The sequence below is a fragment of the Carassius gibelio genome, chromosome B22, assembly GCF_023724105.1.
Source record: "Carassius gibelio isolate Cgi1373 ecotype wild population from Czech Republic chromosome B22, carGib1.2-hapl.c, whole genome shotgun sequence".
In the NCBI taxonomy this organism is placed as follows: Eukaryota; Metazoa; Chordata; class Actinopteri; order Cypriniformes; family Cyprinidae; genus Carassius; species Carassius gibelio.
In genome coordinates, this window is record NC_068417.1 from 2,774,070 (window position 1) to 2,797,563 (window position 23,494).

The following is a 23,494-nucleotide window of genomic DNA, read 5'->3' on the forward strand; positions in this document are numbered from 1 at the left end:
CAAACTGACTCAAATGATTCGCGATCCCCAAACTGACTCAAATGATTCGCGAACCCGCTTTGAACTCCCGAACTGACTCAAATGATTCGCGAACCCGCTACGAACTCCAGAACTGACTCAAATGATTCGCGAAACCGCTATGAACTCCCGAACTGACTCAAATGATTCGCGAACCCGCTTCGAACTCCCGAACTGACTCAAATGATTCGCGATCCCGCTACGAACTCCCGAACTGATTCAAATGATTCGCGATTCCCAAACTGACTCAAATGATTCGCGAACCCGCTTTGAACTCCCGAACTGACTCAAATGATCCGCGAACTCGCTCCGAACTCCCGAACTGACTCATGATTCTCAATCATTTCAGAGCTGTAACAACAATACTGTGAAACCATGTTATGTTTGCTTAAGGTTATCATACCATCAAAATCTCATACCTGCCCATGACTTATAAATATATATATCCATTTGTTGTTATTAACATGAAGTGCATTAAACATTACATCAAGGTTTCCCAAACTAGGGTTTGTGACTTTAATAAAAAGCTAATTAATGAAATCATAAAAAAATAATACATTAAAATAAATAATTTTAAAACCAATCAAAATAAAATAAAATCTTACTAAAAAAAGTTTAACATTTCATTTGTTTACCTGCATGTCATGTGGACATAACCAACATCAGAGAATCATGAACATGCAAATGTGATAATTATTAAAATATATATTTTTTTAATATTTTTTTCTCAGAGGTACTTCAAGTAAATATATTTGGTTAAAGAGGATCAGAAGACAAAAGTTTGTAAATTTGTGTTTTAATGTGTTTGAAAGACAAACGTCTTCCAAATACACAATAATACATGATTAAATAAACTACAGAGTGATGATTCAAATAAAATCAATGTTCATCAGTAGTTGATGCAATGTTGAAACACTTCTTAAACCTGAAATGATTTTTATAAATCAATCTTCAAATGCTGTCACTGACAATGCAATGCTGCAATCTGGAAATAGTGGAATAACTATTAGGGATTTCACTGTTATCATATTTTTCTTTGTTTCCGCAGTTTTCATATTATAGACAGACTGAGTGTATAAGTCTTTGGTGTTATTTTATATAATAAAAAGTCTAATAAATCAGCACATTACATGAGATTAAATAAACCTTGCGTATGAGTCCACATTCTGTTGCTTTGTGTTTACTGGTGAAAGAGCAATACCTGAAACACAAAAGTACATTTCTCAAATAACAACAAACATTACGATTATAATTTAGAGCAAAAATAATTCTGATCAGTTTAGCCATTACACAACCTGACTAAAATGCTCATACATTTCGTTTTCTTAAACTTGACTAAACAAAAACAGGACAGGGTTGACTAAATATGATTACTAAAATATACATTTGAGTAAAACTAAGACTGAATAAAAAAATGGCTGCCAAACTTAATACTGCTGTGTGGTTAATTAATAATAATCTTACTGCTAAAATGTCAAGTTTTCATTGACTAAAACTAGACTAAAATGTTGAGACTTTCAGTCGACTAAAACTAAACAGGATAAGGTTGACTAAATATGATAAAAACTAACAAGGACATTTAACTGGTTCCTACATTATATTTCTATACACTTCTTCTAATCTCACACACTATTTAGGATGATAGTATGTGTTCAAAAGGCTTCTTCCTGTGACCAATGGACATATGCAACGTCACCATCATGTGTATCACGTGCGATGAGGAAGTTGAGCAGGTGCGCTGAGCAGACATGCAGAACGCGAACTCTTTCCAAGAGCAATCCATTTAATCTCTCATTCGTCTGCAATATATCAAACTTACTGATGCAATATAGTTGTGCGTGCATATAAAGTAAGTGTATTTTATTGTTCTTTGTTTAAATCAGCCGATTGTTTGATCCCGCGAGTGAGATTCATCTAGCGCTACTGAGCCATGTGTATATGTGTTTATAACAATATATATATAGTTGATTTGTCACCATTAAGCTTGCCTTCATGCTCATTATATCTGATGCAAGTTATGTCAAGTTTTTACTGTGAGATATGTTAATGGTTTATCGAGTTATTTCGAGACTAATGTCTTGCCGTTTACAATACACTAAATGTGTGCCTCAGTCACGTCTAGTGCAGTAATAGCGCCACCTTGTGGGCTGTCATAGAACGACTGCTCTAGTTAAATGCACAGGCATTTTCCACTGCTTTAATTTGTGATTCAATTTTATATTTAAAAGGATTGCTATTGCGTAATTGTTTGTAAATGTTATTTTAATAATTATTCATGTATATTTATTTTATATTCTGTTCCAGAACCACAACTTTACCATCAGTAAACTGCTTAATGAGATTCAAAGTCTGGGGTGATTTCTTCAAGTTAGAAGATATTTAAACAGTTCTGACCGACTGTCTGCAGGGGTTCGAATCCACCTGAATCAGTTTAACAATTTGAAACCTCAATTACAAGTGGTCCTTCGAGCCGGATCTCGAATTACTGCAGAGAATGACATCCCAGACAGGGCCTCCAGTGGTCCGCCCCAGACGACATGTAAAGCCACCTGCATATCTAGCAGACTTCCAAGTACAAAGGCCTGGATCTGAGAGGAGATCCCAGCAATCTGCATGTTCCAGCGATGATGAAGCTAAGGCTGTCGATCCCCCGCTGTCTTCAGAGAGTGAGTCCGGTGTCTCTACACCTATAAGTCAGCGTCCACCCCTCAGTGATCTGGTGCTACTGGATGAATGGCAAGATATAAGAGGAGACTTGCAGAGAGAGAAGGAAGGACTGCATCCTCAGGCTCGACAGTCTGCCTGGGAGGACCTGCAGAAGGAGAATGATGATCTTCGCAGCTGCATTCAACAACTGCCAGAGATTTTAAGTGCATTGCAAGGTCTTAAAGCAGAGAATGCCTTCATAAAACGAGAAATACAGCAGTTAGCCACTACTGTGGCCAACCCACACAAATTAATGTCTCCCATACCACCTCCTCAATTCCATGAGCCAGAAACATGTCATAGCCAGCCAATACCCATCACAAAAAGCAGAGACTTCCACGAGAACCCCTCTGACCAGATCAGGCAGCTAACAGATCAGGTGAGGGACTGTGACATTTCATCCATACCTGATAATCAGCCTGAAGCTATGCCAAGGTATCGTACCCCTGCTCAGAGAGTGAATACTCCTCCTCATGCTCAGGCTTATCCATATGCTGAACCTATCCAGGCTGATAAGAAGGTCTTAAGAGACCCCTATTATTCATCCTTGGATGTCAAAGAGTCCTATCCTGCACGACGCTCTGAGGACATTCCCAAATCTGCAGCACCATGCTTCCAGGAGAGAACATACAGAGGACCTAAGCCTTCTATACCCTCATTCACAACACCAGATCCAAGAGAGTTTTCAAGATTGCGCATGGCATTAGAGAACCTCCTCCCTGCCGACGCCACCGAACGCTTCAAGTATCAGATACTTACAGATCATTTACAATTAGAGGAGGCACTACTAGTGGCAGATTCCTATTGCAATTCAACACACCCTTATACAGACACTATGCAAGCTCTCATTAAGATGTATGGACAACCACACAAACTGGTCCTGCAGAACATTGCTGAAGTAATGGATGGCTCAAACATTAGAACAGGAGACGTGAAAGCTTTTAAGCTGTTTGCCCTTCGTGTGCGTTCTCTAGTGAGCATGCTGGAACAACTGGGAGCAGAAGGAACGGTTGAGTTGGACTGTGGTTCACATGTGTCACGACTTCAAAGTAAACTACCTCATGAGCTGAGAACTAGCTTCAAAAGATACATCCACCCATTGAGGGTAGCCATACCAACTCTCCTTGATTTTTCTAACTGGTTGGAATACGAGCTCCAAGTACAAGATGATGGCTCCAGGATTACAGGTCTTCCACCAGAACCCATCATTAAGAAAAGGCAGGACCGCCGTGACCCAAGAGCTTCAAGGAAACCAACCTCCATTTTGCTGGGCACGGAGAAATCCATGACTGGGGGTGAATTCCAATTACCGACTCCAGATGTAAAGATTAAATCTGCCAGATTCAAAGGAAGACTGCATGCATATTGTCCTTACTGTGACAATAACAATCATTTCTTGAATGGGTGTGACAATTTCAAGGAGCTCACAAAGGAACAGAAGGAATCTTGGATCCGTAAAAACAATCGATGCTGGTGCTGTGGACGGAGTCATCACGCTTCAAAATGCAACCTGAAATCCCCCTGTAAGACATGCCATAGGAAACACCTCCTTATCCTGCATGATGTAAATGAACGGATTGTTGCTAACGAATCTGAAATGGACACTAAAGAGAACTCCTGTCTGGTTAACACCACCAAAGATGTCTTGTATGTGGATCGCCCAGTTTACAGCCGCAAGGTTCTCTTAAAGGTGAGCAAAGTTATCATTACCAATGGGGACAAATCTATTGAGGCATATGCCGTGTTAGACGATGGGTCGGAGAGGACCATACTGCTCCACACAGCAGCACAGCAGTTAAATTTGAAAGGGCAGCCTGAAGACCTAATACTGCGGACGGTGAGACAGGACCAACAGGTTCTTCACGGGGCGGCAGTCTCATTTACTGTATCTCCTGTCACTAACCGACACAAGAAATTCCACATTCAAGGTGCCTTTACGGCCGAAAGGCTTGGTCTAGCTGAGCAAACTCACAATGTTACATCCCTCCAGAAGAAGTACAAACACTTAGTTGGACTGCCTTTGCAACAAATAGATCGAGTACAGCCTGTACTACTAATTGGCTCCGATTGTCCACACCTTGTCACCCCAATTGAGCCTGTTCACCTAGGCCCTCCAGGTGGACCTGCTGCAGTTCGAACTAGGCTAGGCTGGACTCTACAAGGCCCTACACACGAGATCAGACAAAGACTCAACACTCACCAATGCCTCTTTACTGCCATCTCCCCCAATGCTGATCTGTTTGCCCAAGTGGAAAAGCTATGGCAGATGGATGTAATTCCGTACCGCAGTGAGAAAGTAGTGACGAGGTCAAAACTTGATCAAGAGGCCATCAGACTCTTGCAAGAGAAAACAGTGAGAGTTAATGTGGATGGTGTCATGCGTTATGCTACCCCGCTCCTTCGCATACAACACATGCCCACTCTGCACATGCCAAAGGAAGCTGTTGTGCCGCAGTTAAGAAGCATTGAGCGGAAGTTGATGAAAAACCCTGATCAGGCCTGTGCTTATAAAACTGAGATTGAGAGACTCAAGAATGCTAGCTATGTAGAGAAACTGCAACCATGCGAGGCTGAGAGATCACGAGAATCATGGTATATCCCTCACCATATGGTCACTCACAACGGCAAGAATAGAGTTGTTTACAACTGCTCATTTCAATATGAGGGCCAGAATTTGAACAAGCTGCTTCTTCCAGGTCCCACCTTAAGTCCCAGCCTGTTAGCAGTGCTACTACGTTTTCGTGAGCATTCCACAGCCTTAAGCAGTGATATCCGGGGGATGTTTCATCAGGTGAGGCTGCTCCCTGATGACAAACCTTTACTACGGTTCCTGTGGAGAGACATGACCTTAGAACAAGCACCAGATGTGTACCAGTGGCAAGTGCTTCCCTTTGGGACTACTTGTAGTCCCTGTTGTGCCACGTTCGCCCTGCAAAAGCATGTGCTGGACCACACTCAACCAGGAGATGAGGTGAGAGAAGTCATAGAAAAGTCGTTCTATGTTGACAATTGTCTCCACAGCCTCCCCTCCAAAGATGCCGCCAAAGATCTTGTCGATCGACTCTATGCCTTACTAAATGAAGGAGGCTTTGAATTGCGACAGTGGGCCAGTAATTGCCCGGCAGTGGTTTCTCACCTTCCATCCGATACAAGATCGAACAGCTGTGAGCTCTGGCTTAGTCAGGGACTGCAAGATACTCATGAATCTACCCTTGGACTGCTCTGGCATTGTCAGTCAGACACTTTGCATTACAAGCACAGGATAGTGAACAGTACTAAAGTAACAATGCGCAGCATATATCGGGTCCTGGCCAGCCAATACGATCCCCTCGGCTATATTATTCCATACACCACTCGAGCGAAGATGGTGGTGCAGCGCCTATGGGATAAAAAGCGTGACTGGGATGACCCAGAACTGCCTGAAGATCTGCTCCGCTTATGGAGTTCATGGGAGAAAGAACTGAGAGATCTGAAAAAGATCTCACTACCAAGATGCTATTCCAGTCCAGACTTGGATCTGCAAACTAGCAGACGTGATATACACATATTCTGTGATGCATCGGAGCAGGCCTATGGATCCGTGGCCTATTTGCGGACAGAAAATGCCGAAGGCCAAGTTGAAGTTGCATTTCTAGCAGCCAGATCAAGGGTTGCCCCCCGAAAGCAGCAGTCTATACCTCGCCTCGAACTATGCGCAGCTCTGAGTGGTGCCCAATGTCCTTATCACAGAACTCACTATCCCCATTGGTTCCGTAACACTCTGGTCAGATTCTATGACAGTACTTATCTGGCTGTTGTCAAGTTCTTGTTGTTACAAGGTGTTCGTGGGAACTCGGGTGGCGGAAATACAAGAACTCACAGCATCTGCAACTTGGCGTTACATACGATCCGAAGATAATCCTGCGGACAGCATCACAAGAGGTAAACGCCTGTGTGAGCTAGTAAAAGGAAGCCAGTGGAATCAAGGTCCTTCATTTCTCAAACTGCCACCAGCAAATTGGCCCAAGCTACCTTTCTCGCCTGTTGAAGAACAGAGTAGTGAGTTAAGGCAGTCTGTATTTTGTGGATCGACTACAGTTGTACCTTTGCCAAATCCACAGCAGTATGACACACTGGCGGAGTTCATAAAGGCATGCAGTCAGCAGCTTCACGGGGCGGCAAGCATTACATGCGCTGACAAACTGAGAGAAGTAGAACAAACAGTGCTTCGTCAAATGCAGACCGAGTCCTTCCCTACCGAGATGGTCCAACTGAAGTCTGGGAAACCAGTATCTGGTACGAGCAGGTTGGCTTCTCTCTCTCCTGAGTTTGACCCCACCAGTGGTCTTATACGTGTAGGAGGACGCCTAAGACGCTGCAGTGAGGCAGAATTGGATTCTGTTCATCCCATCGTCCTTGCCCCTCAACATCCTGTGACCAAACTCATTATCAAGGATTATGATAAGAAGCTGCACCACCCTGGGCCAGAACGAGTGTTCGCAGAGTTAAGGAGGACTTACTGGGTATTGCGAGGCCGCGAAGCGGTACGCCGACACCAACATCAATGTGGAGAGTGTCGAAAATGGAAGGGACAGCCAGAAGTTCCTCGAATGGCTGATTTACCACTTGTAAGACAACAGCTCTTTAAGCCTGCCTTCTTCTCAACTGGCATGGACTGTTTCGGACCCTACATAATTAAGATTGGACGCCGAAATGAGAAGAGGTGGGGCATATTATTTAAGTGCCTTACAACCAGGGCTGTGCATATAGATCTGTTGATGAGCATAGATTCAGACTCCTTCTTAATGGCCCTGAGACGCTTCATCGCTCGACGTGGGAAGCCTAACGAGTTGTTAAGTGATCAAGGCACTAACTTCAAAGGTGGAGAAAGAGAGCTGAATGAGTCCTTTGCTGCTTTGCATGAGGAGCTACAAGTCCACCTTGCTTCCCAGCAAATCAAGTTTGTCTTCAATCCACCAGGAGCTCCCCACTTTGGTGGATGCTGGGAAAGGGAGATACGTTCAATTAAAGTTGCTCTGAAAGTGACCTTGGGTGCGCAGACTGTCACAGAAGAAGTTTTGAGAACAGTGTTAACCGAAATTGAGGGAATCCTCAACTCAAAACCTCTCGGCTACACATCATCTGACATCTCTGACATTGACCCAATCACCCCCAACTGCTTCATTATTGGACGCAGAGATGCCTCCTTGCCCCAAGTGGTGTACCAAGACTCTGGAGTGCTAAGTCGACGCCGCTGGAGACACAGCCAACTGTTGGCCGACCATTTCTGGAGGCATTTTATTAAATACTATCTGCCCAGTCTCCAAGTTCGACAGAAATGGAAGTCAGAAAAGAGAAATCTACAAATTGGTGATATAGTGATGATTGTAGACTCTCAGCTCCCTCGAGCGTTGTGGCCAGTGGGGAAAATCACAGAAGTGCACCCAGGAGCAGATGACAGAGTCAGCTCAGCCACTGTGCAAGTTGAGAAAAGAATGTATACTCGACCTGTACCTCGCCTCGTCAAGCTACCAGCCCTATCTGATGAAGAGTGATCCACATGATGAATAAGTTCCTTTGTCGAGATGTACAAATTCAATCATTGAATTCGGGGGCGGCTGTTCAAAAGGCTTCTTCCTGTGACCAATGGACATATGCAACGTCACCATCATGTGTATCACGTGCGATGAGGAAGTTGAGCAGGTGCGCTGAGCAGACATGCAGAACGCGAACTCTTTCCAAGAGCAATCCATTTAATCTCTCATTCGTCTGCAATATATCAAACTTACTGATGCAATATAGTTGTGCGTGCATATAAAGTAAGTGTATTTTATTGTTCTTTGTTTAAATCAGCCGATTGTTTGATCCCGCGAGTGAGATTCATCTAGCGCTACTGAGCCATGTGTATATGTGTTTATAACAATATATATATAGTTGATTTGTCACCATTAAGCTTGCCTTCATGTTCATTATATCTGATGCAAGTTATGTCAAGTATTTACTGTGAGATATGTTAATGGTTTATCGAGTTATTTCGAGACTAATGTCTTGCCGTTTACAATACACTAAATGTGTGCCTCAGTCACGTCTAGTGCAGTAATAGCGCCACCTTGTGGGCTGTCATAGAACGACTGCTCTAGTTAAATGCACAGGCATTTTCCACTGCTTTAATTTGTGATTCAATTTTATATTTAAAAGGATTGCTATTGCGTAATTGTTTGTAAATGTTATTTTAATAATTATTTAATAAATATGTATATTTATTTTATATTCTGTTCCAGAACCACAACTTTACCATCAGTAAACTGCTTAATGAGATTCAAAGTCTGGGGTGATTTCTTCAAGTTAGAAGATATTTAAACAGTTCTGACCGACTGTCTGCAGGGGTTCGAATCCACCTGAATCAGTTTAACAATTTGAAACCTCAATTACAGTATGAACATTGAGACACAGGGCATGTCTTTATAAATGGAGAACTGAATCATTGACTCAAATGATTTAAAATTCACAAACACGAATCCTTCAGTAACGAAACACTGCTGTGCGTTGCTCAGAGAAGCGTTTTCATTAACTAAATGGAGCAAAATCAGTCAACTTTGACAATATATCAAAAAAAAACTTCACTCTCTTGGTCGTGTCATGTTGCTTAACTGGGCTGTATGTTATAAATATGAGAACTAAGTTACATTTGTATGTTTCTTCTGTGTGCAGTTGTGTTCATTTGTTTTGATTTCTCCAGGAGATTCTCTCTCAGACAGACTGTGTGAACTTCAACTGTGATCTTGTTGTTACTGATCCGTTATAAATCACCGTTTACACTGAATGTAATAAAATCAGAAACATCATAGTAGGAGTGAACATGTGACCCGCCACTGATGAAATCCACATATACATACATATATATATATATATATATATATATATATATATATATATATAAACATTTTTGAGCCTCATTACTGAAGGATGAAGAATAAACACAAGCTGTATATATTGTGTTTATTACTGTATATATTTGCTTAGCGGTTTTGGAAAATGACTAAGTTCCACTTTATGTCGTCTTTTTTTTTTTTTAAGCTGTACATGTGGAAAGTGCAGTTTGATGACAACATCGCATGTTGTTTACTTGATGTGCTTACGCACCGATAGCTAAGTTAACAACACAGAGATATTTGAAGCAGTTTTACTCACCGCATGCGGTTCCAACACACGATCGTGACCCTTTTTCGTTGGGACTGCATTATCCTTAAGAAATAAACGATGTGCAAATCTTTGTGCAAAATTGTGCTCTCAGTGCTCTGCTATACGGGAGCGCGCACTCTTCCGGCAGAAGTGCTTCAGGACCCATGTAAGGAAATTCCGCTCCATCTAACGTCACACAGAGCCATACTCGAAAAAAACTTTCCGAAACTTGTGACAAACCGGAAGGAGTATTTTTGGAACAAAAACGTACAACTTAATACAACTTACAACTTACAACTCCTTCAAACGTACAGCGTACAACTTAATTTTTGAAACTTTGTCCATGTTTAGCATGGGAATCCAACTCTTTAACCGTGTAAAAAACTCAGTATTCATGAAATAGCATTTCACCCCCCCCCCCCTTAATATACAGACACATAAACATATATATATATATATATATATATATATATATATATATATATATATATATAAAACAATTAAAAGATGCCAAATATAAGCAATTTAAGAATTTAAGAAGTGAAAGAATAAACATAGAGATATAATTTTACAAATTTGCAAGGTACAAATAAAGCACCACTGAATTGAGTTGAACTGAATGTGTTTTAGTTTTGTGTTTTATATGAAACATGGTTTATCACAGACTAATGAATAAATGCTGTTGTGATAGTTTCATCTTGTAATGTCACAATAACTGATAACCATGTTGTTTTCTGATCTTGACAGCAAGAAAATGTTCTTAATGTGTCAATGAACAGATCTGAAGTCATCAGTGTAATGAATGAGGTGAAAACAGGATCTATTATCATGAAATAAAGAGGATTTTGATCAGCTGATAATATTGATGAGTCTCAGACTATAAACACTCATTAAACAAGACATTCAGGATCAGCAGCAGATCAGCTCACTTTATTCTGACTGTTTGCTGATAGAAACACATCTTTATCAAACATTGTGATTTGTCCTTATCAATCTGAACACGTTTCTAATGTTATTTACCGCATTCATAACATCAGAGTATTTCCACATCTTACAGTTCTCTATGTAAAGAGTTTGATCGAAACAAAAGGTGTAAAGAGGATTTTACAACTGCGTGAAAATAGCGAACTACTCACCTCAGAAAACCTCCAAACTGAAGCGCGCGCGAGTGCTGACGTCATCAGCTCTGCTTTCTCTTCTTCTGTGTTTATTGGCGGACTGCAGCCTAACCGCAACTGGAATAAAGTATGGATCAGGATTTTTCTTGTAGGAAAGCTTCTTCTTCTTTTGATTTGATTGGTGGCTGATTTTAAAGGTTCATTAAAGCCACATACGAGACTGAAGTGTGGAGCAGTATATGACAAACTAGGACATTTAGAAATTAATTATATTCGTTCCATCAATCCAAAATTTTTTAGGTAAATCATCAGATGTTTGAACACATTACAAGTACTTCCTTCTAAAAGCTTCTGAACATTATCATTTACAATGTCTGTCTTTATCATTTGAATCATTTCCCTTCTTTCCTCCTCATATTTCCTCCTCTTCAATAACACACGTAACACTGACTCAGTTTCCTCACAGTTTTCACACAAACCTGTTGATGTTCGTCTGTTTTGAACAGTGTCTGATTCAGTCCAGTGTGTCCTATTCTAAGAGTGAACAAAACCTCTTCTTTTCAGTTTCTGCCCCTCATTACACAGTCTTTCTCCTGAATATTATAAATGATTATTAAAATAAATTTTATACACCATCATTTTCGTTTCTATAACGTGTGAATCAGTGAAGGCTGGTGCTAAAAATCACTTTTGGGGGTACACAAACAAACTGAAAAATTAAACTGTTCGTATTGCAGGACTGTAAATAACCATTTATCTGGTGATTATGTATCATTACTGCTAGATAAAATATTGAAAATATTAATGTTAAAGTCAACTGTTAAAGAATGCAATAAATGTACCATGAATCAGTGGATTTGACACACACACACACACACACACACACACACACACACATTACACACACACGCACACGCACACACACACACACACACTGTGAATTTGCCCAATCACTTCTTTCTTTCTGGTTGTCAGATTTCTCCCTGGTTTTCTTTCTGGTTGAAATCATTATCTCAGTCCCGGTCTCTTCTCCATTGACAGCATGAACAATGCATTCAGCCTCTCCTAGGTCCTGCTGTTTCTCAGAGAAGTCTTCATTCTTTACAAGCTTGAGAAGCAGCTCTCAGATCACTTCTGCTGTGGTCATGGGTGTGCTGATGAGGATCTTGTTCAAGATTGTTCTCCATAAACAGCTGAAGAAGGTCCACAGCAGCACGAGAGCTTCTGAACTCTTCCTTGCAGTAGATGAGACTAAGCTCTGTCTTCAGCTTACTCTCACTGAGCTCTGGATAGACCTTCAAAGTCCTGCTCAGTGCATCTTCAGGAAACACCATTGTGTCCTGTTCAAACCTGTCTGCTTGAAGCACAGTGACACTAACAAGGTGTTTGTGAAGGAGAACTGCTCCATGGTGTGTGAGAGTATGGGATCACAGACCTAGAGAGTGAAGGAGGAAAACAAACATGATGCAGCGATCACAAAATCTGAATTTCAGCTGAAACAATTAAACATGACCAGTTTTAAGTTATAAAGGGAGATCAGTTTCAGTGTTTGGATCCATAATTTCTCAGAAATTCATACACATGGACAACACATATGAGTAAATAAGTCAAGTTTCATGAGTTTCTGCTGCTCAGGGAGCTAACAGAGATGAAGGCTGTAATACTAATGTTGTCCACTAGAGGAAATCACACAACAAACTCTTTTAGATCACAATTTAAAGACTGTGAAAATGATACATAGTTCACTTGTAATAAAGAAAACGCATATAAATATTTATCTCCAAAATATAATATCACTATCTCAAAAATACATACTATCTTCAAGCATCGCGTTAGTTCAGTCAGGTCATGTTAGTCGTGCTTGCATCAGCTGACAGTCAGCTGTTCCTGACATGTACCAATCCAGTCTTGACACATATCACCTGCGGTCTATTTAAATTCCCATTATTCAGTGTCTCTTCCATCGCATTGCTGCTTGCAATTAACTCCCTCCTCCAACCCCAACTCCAGCAACTGAACCTGTAATCTGATCTAATTTGTTCTTTCTTTACAGTGTCTTCATTGGAAGCAGTCTCCATGACATTTTGTTTACAACTCATGTAATTGAGAATTGTAATTATGTATGCTTATGGTTCTGTTCTGTACCCCAGGGGGTTTTGTCCTGCTGCTCTCCCCACTCTGTCCAAGCATGGCTGCATGGACAGGCGTGTGGAGTGTTGCCCAGAACATAACCATACTGCCAACACTAACTGCATGCAATTATAATTGTCATTAAATATACTTGACGGAAGTGGTCCTGATTGAAATTAATATTTTTATATCCTAATGATACTGAAAACATATGTCGCCAACTATGACTGGATATATAGCCAGTTGAAGGAAAGTAAATATAAAATGTGAATGATTTTAATGTATTAAATGGAATAATATTTCTAAAGATTATTATTAGAAAAGCGACATGGCCTTTAGAAGTATATAACTGTATCATCTACAAAAGCCACTGTGCTTGGACCTTTATTATTGACACTTCTGGCTATATTGTAAAAAAAATTATGTATTACAAATCTTCATATCTATAAGAGGCAGCTATCAAAATAAATAAATACATAAAATATTTGCAACAAATGTAGCTGTATTGTTTGATTGACCTTCTATGGGTAATTGTAAATGTCTTCTCATGTATTTGATTACTTTACAATATGTTTTCTTCAATATTTCAGTAACCTTAAGATATAATCCTCCGATTAATCCCACACACATCTATCACAGCGTGTCTACAGATATAAACAAGTTACATTTACCAATTTTTTTTTATTCTTTTTTTTAATCTTCTATATGTCCTGCTGGATGCTCCTCTTAATGTGAACTGAATCTGTGTCCTTCTTCTGGAGTTTTATCCTCTTTTTTTCTTCATCTGAACGCCTTGTGAACGAGTATTGTTTATAAAAGATAAACCCGAGTTTTCTTTCATTTGGAGATATTTGGCTGCTTCCACATTGATCAGAAGCTGTCAGTAAAATGACAATCTGCTGACAGAGTCTGAACACTGCATTAGATGAACATTTCAGTAAACGAGCGTGTGCTACAATCACGAGTCACTCTATAAGATGAGATTTCAGCACTTGACAAGCGGACAGCGACTCTAAGCAGCTCTTAAAGCACAGATACTGAGATTGTGTTAAGTGCATTTCTGAGAAACACACGTGAATCAATAACGAACTGTCACGTACGGTGTTACAGGAACGAGAGAAGGAACCAATTGCAGGTAAGTATGTTTTATTTAGGGATAATCCAAAGGGGGAAACAGTCCAGGCAGGGTCAAAACCAGAGAATCCAAATCAGAACATAAACAGGACACGAACACAGGGCAAGGCAAAGCAAGGCAAGACAAGGCAAGGATGACGGACATGAAATAACATTACATTAAACAAGGACTCCGTAACACAGACTAAGACAGACTGGGTATAAGTAGACAGAAGGATAATGAGGGAACAAGAGAAGGGTGGGGGACAGTCAATTACATAACAATGAGGAAGGTGACCAAATAAGGGAACAGGAAGTGATCTGGTGACAGACACTGTGAGAAAGGAGGACATCTAGTGGAACCACAGGGAACAACAACCCAGACACTGTGACACGAACGATCGTAAAATAACTCTCAGAAAACGCTCTTAAACTCTCAGATCAATCGTTGTCGAGAAACCCGGCCACTAATGAAGCATCTGATAGCAGGATTTTAATAAACGGGATTTAACTCATCATTTATCCCTTATTTTATTAATACAGCATAACATTAATATTAGGACTTATACAGTGTTCCAATTGTGTCAAAGCTCTTGCTTCTGTTCTGAAAAATTAAAAAAAGACAAATCTAAACTAGATAAACTTTGAAGTTGGCTTGAAAAAGTATTTTGACAGTTGCTTCCCCAAATGCAGTGCTTTCATCTACTGTAAGACAGATCCAAGAACCAGCACTTTTAATTGTTGAGACAATTTTTTTCCTCATTTTATTGGCAATGTGTGTTATTATATTAATGCAAGAGTGATCAGATTTGTAACAAGAGATGGTTTTTACTCCATTCATTTCTTGTAACCAATCCATACATTTTTGAGAAGGCTAACTTCTCATTCAACTTTAGCATTCAAAGTTTCTGTCAAGTTGGGCAACACCTTATTCTGTTTCTGCTGTTGAATATCTGTTGATGCCTTGTGAGTTAAGCTGTCTCTGTGTTTGTAGATTTTCTTTCTCATGGCCCTGACATCTTTTGCTGTGACCTCTCCAGAAGCCCACTCCTCTGCCACCTGTACTCCCTTTTGGACTCCAAAAAGGCGCTTGGCATATTTGCAGACTGTTCATCCTACATTATTTCCATTTAAGTATAGCCAAGGGGAGTACTGCTGTGTCCATGCCTCAAGCTGTTGCTTGCTGAAGTGTATTACCCTGTCTGTACTAGTAAGCAGGGACAAAGCTGTGCTCATGGACTGGGCTGGATGTGAACAGTTTGTTGTGGATGTGCTGACTAATGTTGTCCTGGATTGGAGCTGGTCTGTCTGGTCTGCTCTGATTGGGGCTGGTCTGTCTGTATCGGGGTTTGTCCTGGATTGGGGCAGGTCTGGTAGTTTTTCTTGTAGCCTGGGTGATAAATGTAAGTGCTGTGCTGTTTGAGTGTCCTGGTTAAGCGTTTTACCCATGAGGCTCCTCTTAGGCTGTATGCTACAAGAAATAAATATTACATACCAATCTGATGTTTCAAAGTGTTCTGATTAAGTGTCTAAAGCCTGGGACACACCGAGTCACTTTTAAAGAGCAGAAATTAAAATAAAAATCCAGAAGAATCTTGAAATTAAAATAATAATAATAATAAACAGACTTACCCTTCAAAAAAGTCAGTGATGGCTCTTCTCTTCTTTCCCTTGTCCATATCTGAAAATAATGTAAGATGTAAGTTGTAATATTATATTTGTTGTCGTTACTGCGAATATATTTAAGAAAGCACTATATGATAATCATGCTACTTATTAAGGTTATTATTAATGGTGGTAAACTTTGAACAGTGCACATGTAGGCATTTTATTTCATTTAACTAATTTATCTTGAATGTAGTTACACAACCCTTTCATATTTTCAAGCGGAAGTTGTCATAGTTGGGTAAACTTCTATAGTGGTGAATGAGAGACTACATTAAATATATGTTTTGTCACAATAGTGTTTCTACAAGAGGGAAAAAATAGAAAGAATTTGATACGATTACGATGCTGATGACCATTAATCAATTTCGATCTCTTGATTCATTATCAATTCACATGAATAGGCCTACTGTACTTTTCTTGGGTTAAATTCAGTATTTTTATTGCATTAATATTCACTTGTGTGCTTATACTAGTATCTTTTTAAAATGTATAATTTGAAACTAAATATTTATTCAAATGGAAAACCTAAAAATAAGTAAGCAGTTATGACCTGCAATACTCTTTTGAGCAACTAGACTACCGTTTTTTCCGGACTATAAGTTTTTTCATAGTTTGGCTGGTCCTGCCACTTATAGTCAGATGCGACTTATCAAAATTAATTTGACATGAACCAAGAGAAATGAACTAAGAGAAAACATTACCGTCTACAGCCACCAGAGGGCGCTCTATGCTGCTCAGTTCTCCTGTAGTCTACACTGAAGACATAGAGCGCCCTCTCGCGGCTGGAGACAGCAATGTTTTCTCTTGGTTCTTGGTTCTAAATAAATGCGATTTATAGTCCAGTGCGATTTACCCTATATGTTTTTTTCCTCATCATGAAAAAAGTCATGAAAAAAGCACTCATAGTCCGAAAAATACGGTACATAGATGTATATTTATTAGAGTGTGTAAACAAATGCCACAAAATGACTTTAATTTGCCTCTTTGCATTGAATTTAAAATCCTTTTCTCCATTTAACCTTAAATACTACACTAATTTTATTAGGCTATACATAATAACGGAAAATAGGATACAATTCATAACAAAAACGGTTGATCTGCATGTTTTTCTTCGGTGTAATAATCAATGCATGTGTGTCTCACGCACAATTTGTGAGAATTAGCAACCCTGCTTTGTCATCTTTGATACAAAAAAAGCCTTCACCTGATTAACATTTTCATCAGTAACAATGTCCTTAATTAAATTAACACTGTTTATGAGCAGTTATGGCTATAGATTTAAAATTATTTGTTTAATTTAGAATGGATGCAACGCTAGCTTTTTTTTCAGAATTACATTACATGGCTAATTACAACTAACAATCCGATAGTGAGCTAGCATCACAAGATAAAAAAACAACAACTATTGACAGACCAAGATTATAATAAAAGTGACTGTCCGATTCTAGGATAAACACTTATTCAGTAGCAGTAAATTAGGTGTACTAAACAATCATAAAACAAAGAAATATTATTTTACCGTCATCGTGAGGTAAAATAATGAGGAAGGATCACTCTTTCAGCCAATCACACAGCGATGTCGCTCCCGCAGTCTGTAAATTCCTTCAGAAAACAGCGTGTGGCGCACTTGAGCGTATTTTCAGACGCACATCTAATTTGAAGGAGCTTTTTATGGGAGCGGCAGCGCAATACCTTGATAAAAAAAAATAGGGCTATGTCAAATATTGTATCTATTTTAGTTTTAATGAAAAACCAGGGGATTGACCCTTGATGCTTATGGGGGGTCACGGACCCCCCCAGCTCCCCCTCAATTCGAACACTGGACTTATATCTATCTGCACAGAAATGTAATATCAAATGTATTTTTTAAACTTAAAGAGTTCTGTGAACTTATTAGGGTTTACAGTTTATGGTAACAGACACTTAAAATATATATTTTATTGAACTAAAAAATATTAAGTTAATTTGACTTAAAATTTTCGATGTGTATGACAGTCCCATTCATAGTTGTTTGTCCTGCTAGCTATCTGAAAAAAAAAAAATCATACTAATATGCTGATTTGCTGCTCAAGCATCAAAGTTCATTAAGCTCATTTGCTGACCATTTGACGGTTTAATTTAGATTAATTAATAAAACTAAATGACCATTCCTTGGATTTAATTTATATCCAAATGAAATCCTAAATGACACACTACACACTGTGCACTAGATACTCAACTGTCTGGTGTATGAATATTATAAGATTATTTTATCAACATCTGAGTCTGAGCTCTCCGTTGTGAGGAAAGCTGACAGCTGACTCATGAAGTGTTTGTCTGTTTAAGTCGAGCATTATCCAGAGAAGATCTTGACTTCACTGATGATTAGCTGTTGTTCTTACACCCTCACCAGAGAAAACATCTGGACTCAGACAACTAGACTCCAAGATCAACAAGCAGAAAACAGAGATGATAACACTGAACACCTCAAACCCCTCAGCAATTAAAGTACAGGAGCAGACCTCTGTAGAAATGAGGAGTTTGTAGACCTGGGCTTCATCATTAGACATGATGGAGGACAGACAATGACATCAAGAGACGCATTAGCAAGAGCAGAAACAGCTTTATAACACTGAACAATATGTGGAGGTCCAACACTAGAATGACTCTGTATCAGAGCTGTGTCCTTTCCACCTTACTTTACAGATCTGAATGTTAGAGAACGACAGAAGCACTTTACCTAACTATCACCTTTCCACATGATGAACCTCCAGAATCCTGCAGATCTTCTGCTCCAAAACATCTCTGACCAACATATACTCATGCGGCGCAATTAAGAAAGTACAGCACCTTTAGAAATATATTAACTGAGAAAAATACAAATAAAATAAATAAAAAAATACCTGCTGTACATATAATGGGAACATTTCTGTTATTATGCATTAGCTATTTATGCTTTATCTTTCATGTCTACAAGTTATATATTTAAAACAGTTTAATAATACTTAAAACAGACAAGTAAACTTTTCACTTGTTTTTAACTGCATGTGGCATTTAATTTACATGAAAATATAAAAGTGTTAAAAAGACTAAATGTGTTTGAGTATTTAGAGGAGAGTGAAAGACACAAATGCTGTTAACTTGTGAAAATGTTTAGTTGATTTGATGAAGGAGAGACTCCATCCACAGAACAAAGACTATATACTGGATATATGTACATTAACAACAGACACACAACTAAATATAAAGTAAAATAGAATAATGTATATAAAACATGAGATAAGTTTCAAACATTGTAGATTTGCTTTATATCTTTTGACACATTTAAGTGCTGCACTTGACAATCACATTGAAACATTTGAATCATTATGAATGAGTTTAATAGAAATATTATTAAACTGAAGAGCCAGACAGAGTCATCTGAGCTTCTTCCTCCTCTGTTCCAGCTTTACATTAAACACAATGATCATCTGCTTGAATACTAAAGAAACATTAATCATTCAATATCATGTTTCTAACACACATGTTGCATTATTTGATTGTAAAGTCTGAGTCTCTTCACCTGTATGGATCACATTTACACATTTATCACACATTTATTTCTCCTCATAGACACAGTAGTGAAGCTCTTCTGTGGATCTTCAGCTGATGTTTACTGCTCCTCTCAAGATCACTTCACATTATGAGATACAGTATTTATCAGCTTCTGGTGATTGAACTCCTTCTATACTCTAAGATTGAACACAAGAGAAGATCATCAGAGTTCAGTGGAACAAAGTACAAAATAGTAAAAATGTAAAAATATATTTAATAAGTGTGATAATGCAGATGCAGCCGGATGTGATCACAGAATAAGTCTCTTCAGGAGGACACAAGTCCTGATCACCCTGTCGGGTTTATTCTGTGATAACAAGCGGCTGGAGGTACATTATCTCTTACAGAAAGTAAGTGTAAAGTAATGTGACGTGTTGCTTGTCAAAGTAAAAACACACAAGAGACAGAGACATTGATCATGTGATGCTGGACGACTGTGAGCTGAAGCTGAATCTGCTCTGATTTTACCAGCGTTTTCCTACAATCTGAACAAATCTATTTCAAACTCTAATGATTCACTATTACTGATCTCATTAATAAAGCAGCTGTTGCTGTAGAAAGCTGTGACAGTCTGCTTTTCTTCTCTTTCCTCCTTTGTGTTCAACATTTTTATAAACTTTACATTTCATTCTGACACAAACCCTTTGAAATAAAGCTTGATGATCATTTGATCAACTCTTTTCACTAATATCTGAAAGTATATATTTGTTCACATATCAGAGGTAAATGAATCTCTTTAATATCACAAAGTGAAGTTTACTCACCTCAGTTCACAGTTTGAGTCTCGTAGCACATCAATGAGCTTCTGCTTTGAGTCTCCAATCTTATTATATCTCAGATCAAGCTCTTTTAGAAACTGCAGAACTTTTGTGTTTGTCAAAGACTGAGTTAAAGAAGAAACATCTGTAATGTCACAGTAACGAAGACTAGAAAGAGACAAACAGAGGAAGAGAGATCATCTTACAAACAAATCATTAAGATGAAGAATCTTTCACAAATATAATGTGAACACATTCATCATGAGATATTGAGTATAAAGTGTTTTGTTCAACTCTTATGTGCTGTTCGTTTGGGGACGACACTCGTGCTGTTTGGGCTCTCCAGAGAACACAGCCAACAAAACGACTTTTTGTTACAAAAAAAAACAAACACTTTAATAACACTAAGTTTATTAATGTTTTAAGTCCACATTTGTGTAGTTTAAGGATCTATGATATTTTCTGGTTATCACCTCTTCAGACATTTTTTGACAAATGATGTAACTCAAAATCAACATTTTCATTTCAATTGATTGTTTTTTGCGAGTGTAATCGTTCTGCTTTGTGAACCTGTGGAAGGGTTGTCATTTAGATAAAGGGAACATTAGTTTTTATTTCAGCAAACATCATTTGGGGTCTCAAAAGACCTTGAACAGCACATAAGAGTTAAACAAAGTGATTTTCATCATTTTGATTCTTGTCTGTGAATGTTACTGACCTCAATCTCTCCAGTTTACAGCGTGAATCCTTCAGTACGTCACATAAGTGATTCACTCCTGTGTTTTTTATTTGATTCAGACTCAGGTTCAGTTCTCTCAGGTGTGATGGGTTTGATTTCAGAGCTGAAGTCAAGATGAGACACTGTTTCTCTGTAATACTGCAATCACACAGACTGAAGACAGAAAGAGAAAACACAATGAATCAGACACGTTATGTTCATGTGTGAGTAATTCATCATCTGTTAACATCATACAGTTCAATAATTAAAACACTGCCAAAAACCTTATTATATGACCATAAACAAAAACAGAAGAAAAAAGATGAACAAAGTAGACACAGGATGAACTACAGAACTACTTAAAATAACATTAAATGTGAGAAATCAAGAAAATGTATTTAAATATATTTTTTACTTTTTTTGCTACTGTCATTCTTTACTGTACATGTCTGAGTGAATAAAAATATTATAAAAAATAATATTTTGGTCCATTAATGAATTGGATTACTGTGATCTCCGGTGATTGACTGAGATGAGACCCTTGAGCAAAAACTGAACCACAACTGCAGGTGTGTGTGTGTGTGTGTGTGTTCACTGTGTGTGTGTATGTGAGAGAGTGTGTGTGTGTGTGTGTGTTCACTGTGTGTGTGTGTGAGAGAGTGTGTTTTCACTGTGTGTGTTCACTGTGTGTGTGTGTGTTCACTGTATGTGTGTATGTGAGAGAGTGTGTTTTCACTGTGTGTGTGTTCACTGTGTGTGTGTGTGTGTGTGTGTGTGTTCACTGTATGTGTGTATGTGAGAGAGTGTGTTTTCACTGTGTGTGTGTGTGTTCACTGTGTGTGCGCGTGTGTGTTCACTGTGTATGTGTGTGTGTGTTCACTGTATGTGTGTATGTGAGAGAGTGTGTTTTCACTGTGTGTGTGCGTTCACTGTGTGTGTGTGTTCACTGTATGTGTGTATGTGAGAGAGTGTGTTTTCACTGTGTGTGTGTGTGTGTGTGTGTTCACTGTATGTGTGTATGTGAGAGAGTGTGTTTTCACTGTGTGTGTGTGTTCACTGTATGTGTGTATGTGAGAGAGTGTGTTTTCACTGTGTGTGTGTGTTCACTGTATGTGTGTATGTGAGAGAGTGTGTTTTCACTGTGTGTGTGTGTTCACTGTGTGTGTGTGTGTGCGTGTTCACTGTATGTGTGTATGTGAGAGAGTGCGTGTTCACTGTGTGTGTGTGTTCACTGTGTGTGTGTGTGTGTGTGTGTGTGTTCACTGTATGTGTGTATGTGAGAGAGTGTGTTTTCACTGTGTGTGTGTGTTCACTGTGTGTGTGTGTGTGTGTGTTCACTGTATGTGTGTATGTGAGAGAGTGTGTTTTCACTGTGTGTGTGTGTTCACTGTATGTGTGTATGTGAGAGTGTGTTTTCACTGTGTGTGTGTGTTCACTGTGTGTGTGTGTGTGTTCACTGTATGTGTGTATGTGAGAGAGTGTGTTTTCACTGTGTGTGTGTGTTCAATGTGTGTGTGTTCACTGTATGTGTGTATGTGAGAGAGTGTGTTTTCACTGTGTGTGTGTGTTCACTGTGTGTGTGTGTTCACTGTATGTGTGTATGTGAGAGAGTGTGTTTTCACTGTGTGTGTGTGTTCACTGTGTGTGTGTGTGTGTGTGTTCACTGTATGTGTGTATGTGAGAGAGTGTGTTTTCACTGTGTGTGTGTATGAGAGTGAGTGTGTGTTTTCAAGGTGTGTGTGTTCACGGTGTGTGTGTGTGTTCACTGTGTGTGCGTGTGTGTGTTCACTGTGTGTGTGTGTGTTCACTGTGTGTGTTCACTGTGTGTGTGTATGTGAGAGAGTGTGTTTTCACTGTGTGTGTGTGTGTGTGTGAGAGTGTGTGTGTGTGTGTGTGTGTTCACTGTGTGTGTGTATGTGAGAGAGTGTGTTTTCACTGTGTGTGTGTGTATGAGAGTGAGTGTGTGTTTTCAAGGTGTGTGTGTTCACGGTGTGTGTGTGTGTGTGTGTGTATGAGAGTGAGTGTGTGTGTTCACTGTGTGTGTGTGTGTGTGTGAGAGTGAGTGTGTGTGTGTGTGTGTGTGTGTGTGTGTTAAATGCAGATGTTCAGAGTATTCAGAGTAATGCAGATCACATGTTCAAATTATGGGACACTATATTTGGCCACACGTCACATTCTTTTCTTTCCTTTTCTTTTCCTGAAAGTAAACAGTAATCTTTAATCTGACTGTAACTGCTGTAGAGTATAATGATACTAACTCTAGTTTCTCCAGCTTGAATTGTGTGTTCATCAGTAGATCACTGAGGTGTTTCACTCCAGAGTCTCCTAGTAGTTCATTCCCGCTCAGGTTGAGTTCTCTCAGGTGTGATGGGTTTGATTTCAGAGCTGAAGTCAGGATGAGACACTGTTTCTCTGTAATACTGCAATAACGCAGACTGAAGACAGAAAGAGAAAACACAATGAATCAGACACGTTATGTTCATGTGTGAGTAATTCATCATCTGTTAACATCATACAGTGCAATAATTGTA

The 23,494-nt window shown here is 39.1% G+C and overlaps 2 protein-coding genes and 1 long non-coding RNA gene across 4 annotated transcripts in view; 1 reads left to right on the forward strand and 2 right to left on the reverse strand.

Annotated features, from left to right (window-relative positions):
• The window catches only part of LOC127987559 (uncharacterized), a 1,718,354-nt gene that overhangs the window by 764,551 nt on the left and 930,309 nt on the right, over positions 1-23,494 (reverse strand). Inside the window, exon 56 of the mRNA XM_052589927.1 lies at positions 23,222-23,398. Within this exon, the coding sequence (XP_052445887.1) occupies positions 23,222-23,398 (177 nt within the window). The remainder of the gene's footprint in view (positions 1-23,221; positions 23,399-23,494) is intronic.
• On the forward strand, positions 1,710-9,128 carry LOC127987587 (uncharacterized). 2 transcript variants are annotated; one of them, XR_008161257.1, is made up of 2 exons: positions 1,710-1,867; positions 8,985-9,128. XR_008161257.1 is itself a non-coding variant. In XM_052589958.1 (2 exons), exon 1 carries the CDS (start codon positions 6,939-6,941, stop codon positions 8,256-8,258), a length of 1,320 nt encoding a protein of 439 aa, XP_052445918.1. In that variant the 5' UTR covers positions 6,571-6,938; the 3' UTR covers positions 8,259-8,522; positions 8,985-9,128. The 2 variants fall into 2 exon arrangements, 1 of the variants encoding a protein (XP_052445918.1); XM_052589958.1 differs by lacking the exon at positions 1,710-1,867 and adding an exon at positions 6,571-8,522.
• Positions 15,573-16,512, reverse strand: LOC127987655 (uncharacterized). The gene is made up of 2 exons (XR_008161310.1): positions 15,879-16,512; positions 15,573-15,717 (listed from the first exon to the last, which is right to left on the reverse strand). It is a non-coding gene; the product is annotated as an uncharacterized LOC127987655 (long non-coding RNA).